Below are 13440 nucleotides of genomic sequence, written 5' to 3' on the forward strand. Positions count from 1 at the left end.
CATTGCACTTGTGCTCAGATAGTCTAGAATTGACGCACGTGCCCGTCTGACCTACGTATCGATAATGACACAAGATTTCCAGTGCCCGTTGCAACATATTTGCAGTTCGGTTCAGCGACTGCGCAAAAGTTAGAAGAGATGAAAGTTAGATTATGGAAGCCGACATGATAGACAAACTTAATGACCGTTGTGTAAGCACCACTTCAATTTTCGCAGCGAAGCACATGTGGGTCTCAGCTTGTCGGCGTGTCATGTCGTCGTCACGGTCCATCATGAGTGGGTATGAGCCACGGAAATTGGGCAAATCCCACGACTCACCTCCGGTATATTACGAGAGTAAGGTTCGTCGTTGCTGCCTAAAATATTACATTTGGCTTAGCAGCGATATCAGAATCCCTGACGAAATTTACCAAGACGCTCAAGTTTCAGTTCTAAAACCAGACACAAAACCGTGAATCTCTACGGTAAAGTTATCTATTTGGAACGCCACTTCTTGAATCATACCTGTTAAGTGATGGTGCTTTACTCATCCCCGGTCCACTAAAAATGTAGAAGGCAACAGTTAGAGCAACAATGCCGACAATGTTAGTGTAGCTGAACCACCCTTCCCTACATGACGAAGGAAACAGAAATCGGGCATGTAGGAATGAACAATAAGAAGAAGGTTAAGAAGCACCTTAGGGAAAGCTGCATTCCGGTGCAGTTTTCCGACGACGTTAGTGGAGCTGAAACACCCTTCAACACATGCTTCACTCCTCCCCAGTTTTTTCTTCTTGTAAATAAAAGGAAATTCCGCGCACGCTGCGATTCCGTTCTCCTCGTGGTGTCACTGCTATAAATTGTGTGTTTCAGGGACAAATTCACCAGTTGGAAGCCAGCGCTCGTATGTCCCTTTGTGTTCGTCGGTTGTGTATACGCTGTTTTTACGATCTTCATATGCCGACAATCACCCCATGTTTGTTTTCGCATGAAAAACGGATGAGCCAAAACAAACTAAAGGAAGCAGACTTGCGATTTTCGGGCAGAAATGACAAGAAGTAGTGTGCAATCAGAGATAAACAGGCGAATGTGTGCATAGCCAGTAGTCTTAGCGCGGCGAGCGTAGAGTGGCGGTTATAAAGTACAGATAATAACATTGCCTGCTGCAGCCAGAGAGTTTCTCTTTTACAGGTGAACAATGCTGGAATTCTCGTTAGAGGATCTCTTCAAAGCGCTTCACTGGAAGATTTTGACAAAGCTTGGAAGACTAACTTTCGCGGTCCCCTCTGCCTGATGAAAAACGCTATACCCTACTTACGTCAAACCAAAGGTACGCTTTCTGTTGCATTATTCCATCTGCGAATACTCTATATGCGTGGAAAAAAAACTTTATCGTGGTCCTTTAGGTCGCGCTAGTGTCCGAGCCCGAAGCGGGTCGCTCCAACGTTGGGACTGAAAGGCATGACCTTTCGGCCGCTTCGCGGCTTTGTTGGGCTGCCCATAGCTGTTCTTTTAATGCGAGACTGCCTAGAGGGGCATCCCGCAGATCTTCGTAGTTGTCCTTGTCGCTGCGTATCGCGGAGTAACGCCAGAGCATATCACCAATATCTGTGCATTTTTAGGAGTCAAGACCTGTGGATAAATATTGTGCATTATACCAGGGGTGCCTCCACAAATACAGTGTTTACGAGCGCGGTGCGAAACGTGTGAGCGACGCTGCCATGCCTTACACCACCGCAGCCACGCCTGAAGCTGTGAGCGGACAATATAGAACAATTGAATAAATTATGCATATCGTGAAAGACTGGCGCAGTTGTTCACACTTGCCAATGACATAATAGAAAAAAAAGTCACAGTTTCGCCGCAACGCCGAAGCGATGAATGCGATAGCAACAAATTGGAATGTAACGCGAAGAACAGAAACCACCTCGAAATTTCCAGCACGTCGCTCGAGCGCAAAGGACGCACGAAAAGAACACACACAGGACGAGCGCGAACTATCATGCGTCACAGCTCGACACCTGAAGCGCACTTCTCACACATAAAGCAGGACTCACGAAACGATTGAACACGTACACACAGGACGAGCGCGCACTAACTGTCACAGTTGCTACTTCTGTATGAACAGCGCGCTCCTTTCGCACACGCGGCCGCTGCAGCGAGCGAAGTTACCTTCGTACGCTCTGTGACTTCATTGTGGACATCGCGGGGAAAGCACAAGACAGACCCCGCTCCACCGCCCCGCCCCCCCCCCGCCCGTCCTCTTCTTTCCTTGATAAGCGCACGAATGCGACCACGCCATGTAGGGTGAAGAGAAACGGCGTTCGCCAAAGCGGGGCGAGCTGGCCGACGCCTTTAAGTGCGCCCGTTGCGCTCCTAGCGCCATCTCGCTGGCAATGAAGAAACGCTTACAAGCGCCTGCCGTCTCTGAGTACTGCGGTAAAGGGTGTGTATATAACGCTCGCCGTTAGCCACCTGTACGATCTGCGCTCTGTGGCATTGTGGTTAGAGCCACGCGCTGCGGATTGAGAAGGCGGTGGTTCGATTCCGCGCTTCGGAAGCTCTTTTCGGAATTATTTTTCTTTGGGATTTTCATATATTTATTCGTAGTTATACATATACGCAGCATGACGGCGGCGACGGCGACGGCAAAAACCAGCCGATACTGTCCATATAATTGCTATCGCAATAAAAATATAAAAACAATAATAAAGCGAAAGTAACTAGCGGACCGCTCGATAGATGTATTCGCTCTCGACTACAAGCTCTGTAGCGTTACACCCCATATGCCATGCTGTCCGTCTAGAACACCGGTTAGGGTATGCCGCTCAACCTGCTTACGAGGGGCTCAGCATAGTATCCGAAGGCTACCCATCGCGTTATGCGACCGATTGGGATGGCACTTCTTTTTTCGCGCCCCCTAGAACTAATTCTCAGGAGAAAGCATCTATGAAAGCGCTGAAGCTACATTTAAAGTTTAGTACATTGTGCGCAAAAATGGATAAAAATAAACATAAGAGATTTTTTACAAGCAGGTCTGGGAGAAAAAGTATACAGGAACGATACACAAGAAGTAATTGCTAAAAATTCTTATGTTTAGCCTCTTGTGCGAAAGGAAGCGTTTTGTTTCTTTGACCCTGAGTTGGCCTCGCATAGGCAAATCTATTATGTGTGTGTGTGTGTGTGTGTGTGTGTGTGTGTGTGTGTGTGTGTGTGTGTGTGTGTGTGTGTGTGTGTGTGTGTGTGTGTGTGTGCGTGCGTGCGTGCGTGCGTGCGTACACACACAAACATATCATACTGTCACGATCAATAGCCGACAGTACGACACAGGACAAAGAAGCGAGCAGCACGAGCTGAGCTGTGGGCTTTCTGAGGAAGACGACATTGAGGCGTCTGCTGTTTTTGTTATCTGAATACAGACTTGTCTTTCCTCGTCGCAACGTGGTCCTGTATCTCGTTACTTCCGCGTTGCGACACTGGTGGAGGTGCTGGACTTCTACATCTGATGCTCGGGACTCCTCCACGACCCGGCACTTCAAGTCCGACACCGGAACCTGTTCCTGCAGTGGATACTCCTGTCCACCGCTACAGTCGCCGACAGCGAGGCCTCAGTCCCGAGGCAATCCCCCTGGAACCTCTCCAGCCAAGGACTCCCTCTGCAGAAATGGCAACTGGCGGCGCTTCACAGGTGACCGTTGAGCAGCCTCGGATTCCCGAGACGTTCCACGGCGAGGTTTATGAAGACGTCGAGGATTGGTTAGACCAGTATGAGCGAGTCGCCAAGGCAAACCATTGGACCGTCGAACAGAAGCTCGCGCGCGTCTACTTTGCTCTAGCGGGCAGCGCTCGCACGTGGTATGAGAACCGCGAGGCCACATTGTCTTCTTCGGATGCATTTCGGCAGCAGCTTCGCAGCACCTTCGCAAACAACGACCGCCGCGATTCGGCTCGGCAACTCATCGAGTCTCGTATACAGAAACCGAATGAGAGTGTCGCCATGTTTGCGGAGGACATGACCCGCCTATTTCGACGAGCTGATCCTGAGATGCCTGAAGCCAAGAAACTACGACACTTGATGCGAGGCGTCAAAGAACAACTGTTTGCCGGTCTTCTTCGCAACCCGCCGACAACCGTTGCGGAATTTGTCCAAGAGGCTACAACTATCGAGCGAGCACTACAGCAACGGTGCCGCTATTACGACCGACCAAACAACGCCTCGATAAGCGTCTCTGCTCTGACGGCCGGCAGTGGGGTTTCTCTACGTGAGCGAATTCGCGAGGTTGTTCGTGAAGAAATCCGAAACCTCCTTGTGCCTCCACAAGAACCTGCAATGGCTTCGGTTGCAGAATTCGTACGACATGAGATCAGGCAAGCATTTTCTTTGCCCGAATCGCTACCAGACCAGCGATCGGTTAACTATGCCTCGGCCGTCCGTCGTCCAACGCCAGTGTCGCACAACTCGTCTCCTCTGGCTCATCCTTGCAACGAGCCGGTGATCCCATCCCACATTCCACCGCCGCACGACCCGGTGATTCCAGCGTACATTACACCGCCGCCGCCACCGACTCCACAGCTTAATGCGCATACGAAAACGTCGCCGTTCTACCCTCCGCCAACATCTGCAGCCTGGTCGCAAAGGATGGCCACCAGTCGACCATTTGTTCGTAAGACGGACTTGTGGCGCACCGTCGACCGCCGTCCACTTTGTTTCCATTGCGGAGAAGCCGGCCATGTTTACCGCATTTGCACTCACCGTGACCAGAGATCTCATACTTTTTGCCGCCCTTTCCACGTCCTCGTTTTGACAACCGCCGCGACAGCAACATGCACCCGCAAGCAGAGCCATTCGGTCCGTATCGCCGACCCCGCTCTCCGTCACCTGCGCCGAGCTCTTCGCCGCACCGTCGTAGTTACGCCGACGCTGCCCGGGGCAGATCCCCCAGCCCTCCTCCGGGAAAATAACAGCAGCGACCTTTGAGGGGAAAGTTGCCGCCCGTCGAGACGCTACAACACCCCCAACCGTACGATACGAGGATACGACGGACGATGCGACGTCGCCGACCCCGAAGTAAATCGTAAGCGCCGACCTAGCTGTTTACATAGACGGACGCCCAGTGACAGCGCTGGTGGATACTGGTGCGGATTTCTCAATTATAAGCCGGAAGCTCGCCGACTGCCTCAAAAAAGTTAAGACTTCATGGACGGGGCCCAACATCAAAACCGCGGGTGGTCAACTTATGACGCCGACCGGCAAATGTACCGCCAGAATTAACATCGGTAATTCGGCTTTCGTTGCCACGTTCGTCATTTTGTCGGAGTGCTGCAACGACCTGATCTTAGGATGGATTTCCTGTCTGAATACGGCGCCGTTATAGACATTCCGGACAGGTCGGTTACATTTTGGATGGCCCCAGATTTTTGATATACGCCGTGCAGATCAGCCACGTAAACATCTGCGCGTCTTCGACGACGACGTGACCATCGCTCCGCGGTCAAGCGCTCTCGTGGCTGTAACATGCGACTTACTAGGCAAGTACGACAAAATCGCCGAGCAAATCCCAACATTGCTATTCAGCCATGGCCTATCCATTGCAAGAGGCGTCATAAGCGTAAATTGCGGACACACGCAAGTTCTAGTAACAAACTTCAGCCCTGAGCGACGACATCTTGCGAGAGGTATGGCAGTGGCGTACGTGAAGGAGCTCACCGAGGTCGCAAGCTGCTTGACTGTGGAGCAAGACGATCACACCGGCCTGCTGCCCGCACCTCTATCCGTCGATGTTGGCCCAAGTTTGCTGCCTACGCAGAAGGAAAGCCTCCTGGACCTTATAAATCAGTTTCAGGATTGTTTCTCTTCGACGTCCAGAGTTCGTCAAACGCCTTTGACGAAACATCGCATCATTACGGATGAAACGGCCAGACCCATACGGCAAAACCCGTACCGAGTAGCTCCGCGGGAACGTGAAGCCATAGAAAGTCAGGTGCGAAAGATGCTTCAGGATGACGTCATTCAGCCGTCGAAGAGTCCTTGGGCATCGCCGGTGGTATTGGTGAAGAAAAAAGACGGCACCTTACGTTTCTGCGTGGACTATCGCAAGCTCAATCAGGTTACGAAAAAAGACGTTTACCCGCTACCTCGTGTAGACGAATCCCTCGATCGACTACGGCATGCACGTTATTTCTCGTCGATGGATTTAAGGAGCGGGTATTGGCAGATAGAAGTCGACGAACGAGATCGAGAAAAAACAGCATTCGTGACACCCGATGGCCTTTATGAATTTAAGGTATTCCTTTCGGCTTATGCTCCGCACCAGCAACATTTCAGCGGCTCATGGGCACCGTACTATCAGGCCTCAAGTGGCAAACGTGCCTGGTATATTTGGACGATGTGATTGTATTTTCTGCCACATTTGACGAGCACTTCAAGCGACTACACGCGGTATTCCAAGCGATACGATCTGCTGGACTAACGCTTAAACCAGAAAAATGTCACTTTGGCTTCGAAGAGCTTCTGTTTCTGGGGCATCTTGTCAGCAGTGAAGGTGCGCGGCCTGACCCCGACAAAATAGCTGCCGTTACAAGTTTTCCCGCACCATCTGACAAAAAAGGAGTCAGACGATTTTTAGGGCTGCGCGCCTATTACCGACGCTTCATTCAGAACTTTTCACGCATTGCCTCACCGTTGACACGTCTCACCAGAGAAGACGTCACATTCGTCTGGGGTGAAGAGCAGCAGGAAGCGTTCAACGAGCTGCGGCAACGCCTCCAAAAGCCGCCAGTCCTCGGACACTTTGACAATGACGCTGCGACAGCGGTCCACACCGACGCCAGCAATGTCGGCTTAGGAGCCGTGCTCGTGCAGTGGCAAGATGGCGCCGAACGAGTAATTGCTTATGCGAGCAGGACCCTCTCCCGCACGGAAGAGAATTATTCCACCACTGAAAAAGAGTGTCTTGCGGTGGTGTGGGCTGTTATAAAGTTTCGCCCATACTTGTACGGCCGCCCGTTTAAAGTTGTCAGCGACCATCATTCCCTCTGTTGGTTGACGAACTTAAAAGACCCATCAGGACGATTGGAGCGCTGGAGCCTTAAGCTTCAAGAATTCGATATGGATATTGTGTACAAATCAGGGAAGCGACATACGGATGCCGATTGCCTTTCTCGCGCGCCACTTTAACATGCAAATGCTGAAGATGACGACGACGCGGCCTTTGTCGGGGTTGTCAACACGACTACAATCGCACAGCAGCAACGCGACGACCCGGAACTGCAATGCATTATTGGTTTCTCGGAGGGACGCACATCCGCTGTGCCAAAGCTCTTCGCAAGAGGAGTAGCATCATTTTGCTTGAGAAACGACGTCCTATACAAGGTGAACTTTTCGCCGAACGGAAACACCTACTTACTCGTCGTTCCAACACCACTGAGGAGAGAAGTACTACAGGCGTGCCATGATGAAGCAACATCCGGTCATCTGGGTTACACATGAACGCTATGCCGATTGAGACAAAAGTACTGCTGGCCAAGACTAACGGCAACCGTTCAAGAGTACGTTCGGACTTGCCTTGAATGCCAGCGTAGGAAAGTGCCAGCCGTCAAACCAGCAGGGCTCCTCCATCCGATTGATGTACCGGAAACTCCATTCGCTCAAGTCGGAATGGAACCAACAAACAGAAGCGGCACTTATGCAGGAACTCCGGCGAAGCAGTGAGGCGCCTCGCCGATGCCGGCTTCTTGCCGACAACGTCGTTAGGCCTTTACGAGGAGCACGGCTGAGTTGAACGACCGCTGGCGATCACAACATGCGTCTCCTGTGCAGTTTAGACGTCCGCTGTCCGCGACGTCTTACGTGATGTAGATATATGTATACCTACAATGACGAGACGGCGCGCAGGCACGGTTCTTTCACCGTGCTCGTAAGTCGCTCGCTGTACACCGCCGGCCGCTCGTCGATTCGTTTCGGCGCTCATCCTTCACGCTAGATGTTTGACAACAGTTGTCGCATGAAGAGAAAGACACAGATTGAACTGTACTTTATTCCAGGCGACATTCTCTGTGAAACAAATTCTACGCAACGTTTCTTTCACCTACACCGGCAACGAACTCGCACCGGCCGCCGGTCGGCTTGGTGCCGACGACGTAGCGAAGCCTACTTCATATCGCTTCGTAGTTGTAGCCGGTGACTCTGTGGGAATACAATCGCTGACGAACCGCTTACTTTTGTTAGCGCTGGCAGTGTTCTTCGCAGTTCTTCCTAATCCGGCACGTTGAAGCGAGAGATCCGCGGTGTCCGGACTAGAAGGCTTGCACTTGTTTGGGTCCGGCAGCTCGACAGGGAAGAAACGTGGGTGAGCGCGCTCGCTCGCTGTGTGCGCCGGCGCGAGCTGAACTTGACTCTCATAACTGCTTCTATTCGTTGTACTAGTGCTTCGCTTTCACTCTGGCGTGTAAGCCATGTAACTCGTAATCGTGCTAGCCGACAGGGCCGAGAAGTGCAGCGCGGCAGCGGGCGATCGGCGCGCAGTTACACCCCCCGTTGGTCCCCTTCTTGCCGGGCGTTTGCGCACGACACGCACTGTCTCGCATTTAAACCCTGTTGGACGAACCGTTGATCCTTTGGTTTAACGACTGCCGTTAGTCCAATTTTGCCCAGTTTCGGCTTAGAGTGTACAATCGACGTCACCGACCAGTTTACTACGAGCCGGGAGAGAGAGTTTGGGTCTGGACCCCAGTTCGCCGTCGTGGCCTCTCAGAGAAGCTATTACGGCGGTACTTTGGGCCGTATAAAGTCCTCCGACGTCTCACTGATGTTAACTATGAGGTTGTTCCCGACAGTCCACATAGCTCAAGGCGTCAAAAGCATGCACCAGAGGTTGTTCACGTGGTTCGGATGAAGCCCTATTTGTGCGAATGAACTCATGGGCTGCCAGTGAGTACAAACCCTGCTGCCGTGACGATGAAGCATCGGGACGATGCTTCCTTGGAAGGGAAGCTGTCACGATCAATAGCCGACAGGACGACAGAGGACAAAGAAGCGAGCAGCACGAGCTGCAGCTGTGGGCTTTCTGAGGAAGACGACGTTGAGGCGTTTGCTCTTTTTGTTATCTGAATACAGACTTGTCTTTCCTCGTCGCAACGTGGTCCTGTATCTCGTTATTTCCGCGTTGCGACAATATTAAGGATATCATAGTTGAAATCAAGAAGAAATGGATATGGGCCGGGCACGTAGCACGTCGGCAGGATAACCGGTGGTCATTAAGGGTAACTGACTGGATTCCAAGAGATGGCAAACGCGGGAGGGGGAGACAGAAAATTAGGTGGGTAGATGAAATTAAATTTGTAGGTATAACGTGGCAGCAGAATGCACAAAACCGGGTTGATTGGCGGAACATGGGAGGGGCCTTTGCGTTGACAGGCTGATTATATATATATATATATATATATATATATATATATATTGTCACGAGCGGAGAAGGGCAGCAAACGACGAAGACGAAGTGCTGAGCGGAACGCGCTTGGACTGCAGCAGCGTTGTATGCTTTTACTGTCAAATACACCCTGTGTATATAGTTTCTTCCCCGTAACATCTTTGGTGGAGGTGCCGGGGTACGACTCGCTATAAAGCACCAGGAACTAGATCTTCGCAGCGGACGGCGCGTTGCAGCTGCCACGATGACGGACCAAGCGACCCAGTGTGAACAAGATCCGTCAGGCCCACAGCCGATCGTTGTGGTGCACCCCCGTGATCCTGGCACGTTCAACGGCACAAGTGGCGTGGACGTCCATGACTGGCTGGCTCTGTATGAGCGCGTCAGCAGCAGCAACCACTGGGACCCAACGCTGATGCTGGCCAACATCCTCTTCTACTTACGTGGCACTGCAAAACTCTGGTATGAGACGCATGAAGAAGAGTTGACAAGTTGGGATGTCTGCAAGCAAAAATTACGCGATTTATTTGGGAAGCCTATCGGACGACAAGCAGCTGCAAGGAAAGAGCTCGCAACTCGTGTCCAGACTTCCACAGAGCCTTACATCGCGTACATCCAGGACGTGTTGGCTTTGTGCCGCAAGATAGACAAGGACATGCCTGAAGAGGACAAGGTCGGACACATACTAAAGGGAATTGCCGACGACGCCTTTAATTTTCTGCTGTGCAAGGATTGCTCGACTGTGGAGTCAGTCATTGCAGAATGTCGTCGCTTCGAACAGGCAAAAAGTAGGCGCATCATTCACCGGTTTGACCGTCTTCCCAACACGGCGGCTACGTCCTCCTGCGAGGATTTACCCACGCTACATCAACCAGCAGCTCCGGAAAACGTCACCAGGATTGTCCGTCGCGAACTCGAGGCTATGGCTCCTGTTCCTGTTATGTCCAACGACAACACTACCGGAAACAATCTCGCTACTGTTTCATTAATACAGGCCGTGGTCCGCCAAGAGATCGCGAATATGGGCATTTCACCAAACCTTCAAAGTGCCAATGCTACTCCCAACTCGGCTTCTCCAGTCGTTGCTGCTGCTACTCCGACCCTCCCCTCCGCGCCGCGACGAAACCCAGCCGAATGGCGTACACCTGATGATCGGCCCATATGTTTCACGTGCCATCGGATAGGACACATAGCCCGCCATTGCCGCAGCCGTTGGACCTCATCACCTCGACCAAGCTTCTACAATTGGGGATCCCGCTCCGAACGTGCGCCATATGCTCCGACCTTTCGCGCTGAGACAAGTGCGGAACGTTTTTCGGAACATCGAACCAGCCGATCGCCATCGCCCCAGCGTCGCCAGTCCCGCTCGCCCCAACCTCGCCGCTCTCGGTCTCCCTTTGACCGCCACTCGGGAAACTAGCCGGTGCAGCTCCGGAGGTGACGCTGCATACACGACGTGGACTGAAAAACCTCTTGTTACTCCGGACAAGCGACGTAACCTTCTTGAAATTCTCGTTGATGGTTTACCTGTGACTGCTCTTATAGATACCGGTGCACAAATATCTGTCATGAGCTCAAACCTCCGCCGCCGCCTCCAAAAAGTTCTGACGCCCGCGATTGCTCCTACCGTCCGTATAGCCGATGGGAGTACTCCTGATGTACTAGGAATGTGTACTGCGCAGATCACAATTTCTGATCATCACACGTCAGTTCTGTTTGCTGTACTAGAAAATTGCCCTCATAACCTCATCCTTGGTATTGACTTTCTTACCACACGCGCTGCGCTTATCGACTGCTCTGCAGGACTTCTTCGGCTAGAACTCCCTTCGTTCTCAGATACCGCTCCTGCCGGCCCACCTCGTCTACGATCCCTCGAGTTCCTTCGACTTCCGCCGCAAGCCGCAGTTCAAGTCCAGCTCTCGCCATTCCCACCAGTACCCGATGGTGATTATGTTGCTGTCCCGATTCCCGACGTCGCTATGACGCGCAATGTCACGCTGCCCAACACGGTGGTGACAGTTACAGCCAATCAAACTTCTTTTCCCGTCCTCAATTTTGGCTTCTCGACGCAAGTTCTTCCTCGCGGCATGTCACTTGCACATCTGACACCACTGGCCGACCATACAGTTTCCGCTTTGACCACAGATGCGCCACCAGATTTTTCAATGCCGTCATTCGCTTCACGTTCCTCTTGCGACCGCTTCACGCCAATGATATCCGAAGAGCTCACTTCAGAGCAAGTCTCTGCTCTCCGCCGCCTCCTCGTCTCCTGCCAGGACATCTTTGACTTCGGCGACCGTAATTTGGGCCAGACATCCGTGGTCACCCATCGCATTGATACCGGTGATGCTCGACCCATTCACAGACGGCCATATCGTGTGTCAGCACCGGAGCGTGTTATTATACAACGGGAGGTAGATAAAATGCTTCATAAGGGCATAATCGAACCCTCTTCCAGTCCCTGGTCCTCCCCTGTTGTCCTTGTTAAAAAGAAGGACAATAGGTGGATATTCTGTGTTGGCTACCGCCATCTCAACCATATTACCAAGAAAGATTTGTATCCTCTCCCGCGTATCGACGACGCACTCGAGTGCTTGCACGGCGCCAGATATTTCTCGTCAATCGACCTGCGCTCAGGGTACTGGCAGATCGCTGTGGACGATCAAGACAGAGAGAAGACTGCCTTCGTGACCCCTGATGGACTTTATCAGTTTAAGGTGATGCCGTTTGGCTTGTGTAATGCTCCCGCGACTTTCGAACGCATGATGGACTCTCTCCTTCGCGGCATGAAGTGGTCCATCTGTCTTTGCTACCTGGGCGATGTTATTGTTTTTTCCACCACCTTCGAAGACCACCTTACTCGCCTGTCCACAGTGCTTGATGTTTTCCGACGCGCTAACCTTCAACTTAACTCGTCTAAGTGTCACTTTGGACAACCCCAAATCTGCGTACTCGGCCATCTTGTTGACGCTGCGGGCGTGCAACCAGACCCTGGGAAAGTCCGAGCAGTTCGAGATTTCCCCACTCCCCGCTCGGCCAAGGACGTCCGCAGTTTTCTTGGACTGTGCTCCTACTTCCGTCGCTTTGTCCAGAACTTCGCCGACGTGGCCCGTCCTCTGACCTGCCTACTGAAAAAGGACGTCGCGTTCACTTGGGGCCAACAACAAGCGCACGCTTTCTCATCCCTCGTTATCCTCACCAACCCGCCAGTTCTCGCACACTTCGACCCTTCTGCCACTACGGAGCTTCGTACCGATGCCAGTGGCCACGGTATAGGCGCAGTGCTTGCAGAACAGCAACAGGGCATGCACCGCGTCGTCGCGTACGCAAGCCGCCTTTTGTCGCCATCGGAACAAAATTATTCGATCACCGAACGAGAGTGCTTAGCTCTCGTCTGGGCTATCACGAAATTCCGACCGTACCTTTATGGCAGACACTTCACGGTTATTACAGACCACCATGCGCTGTGCTGGCTCTCCTCGCTCAAGGACCCCACGGGACGCCTCGGTCGCTGGGCGCTACGCTTACAGGAGTACACCTTTTCGGTATCCTACAAATCTGGACAACTTCACAAGGATGCCGACTGCTTGTCTCGGCACCCAGTCGATCCCCCTGAAACGACGGAAGATGATCATGAAGCACTCGTTCTCTCCATTACAGACTTCGTCAACATGGCTGCTGAGCAACGCCGCGACTCGTCCTTGCGGCCTATTATAGATGGTCTACAATCTTCACAGCCTGACCGCTCCCTCCAGATGTTCGTTCTTCGCAACGACATCTTGCACCGCTACAACGCCCGCCCTGACGGTGCTGAGCTTCTGCTCGTTGTTCCTGCGCATCTCCGCTCGGATGTTTTGGCCCAGCTTCATGATGCACCCACCGCCGGCCATCTAGGGGTGTCACGCACGTATGACCGCATTCGGCGGCGCTTCTTTTGGCCTGGCCTCTACCGTTCTGTGCGACAGTACGTTGCGGCGTGCGACCTCTGTCAGAGGCGCAAGACACCTGCGCTATTGCCTGCTGGCAGTCTTCA

The 13440-nt window shown here is 52.4% G+C and overlaps 1 protein-coding gene across 1 annotated transcript in view; it reads left to right on the plus strand.

The window, feature by feature from the left end:
* The window catches only part of LOC119391696 (uncharacterized oxidoreductase TM_0325-like), a 65966-nt gene that overhangs the window by 12239 nt on the left and 40287 nt on the right, over positions 1-13440 (plus strand). The window contains exons 4-6 of the mRNA XM_037659356.1: positions 1171-1309; positions 10004-10080; positions 11244-11351. Coding sequence (XP_037515284.1) covers positions 1171-1309; positions 10004-10080; positions 11244-11351 — 324 coding nt within the window. The remainder of the gene's footprint in view (positions 1-1170; positions 1310-10003; positions 10081-11243; positions 11352-13440) is intronic.

This window comes from Rhipicephalus sanguineus, chromosome 4 (assembly GCF_013339695.2).
Source record: "Rhipicephalus sanguineus isolate Rsan-2018 chromosome 4, BIME_Rsan_1.4, whole genome shotgun sequence".
Lineage (NCBI taxonomy): Eukaryota > Metazoa > Arthropoda > Arachnida > Ixodida > Ixodidae > Rhipicephalus > Rhipicephalus sanguineus.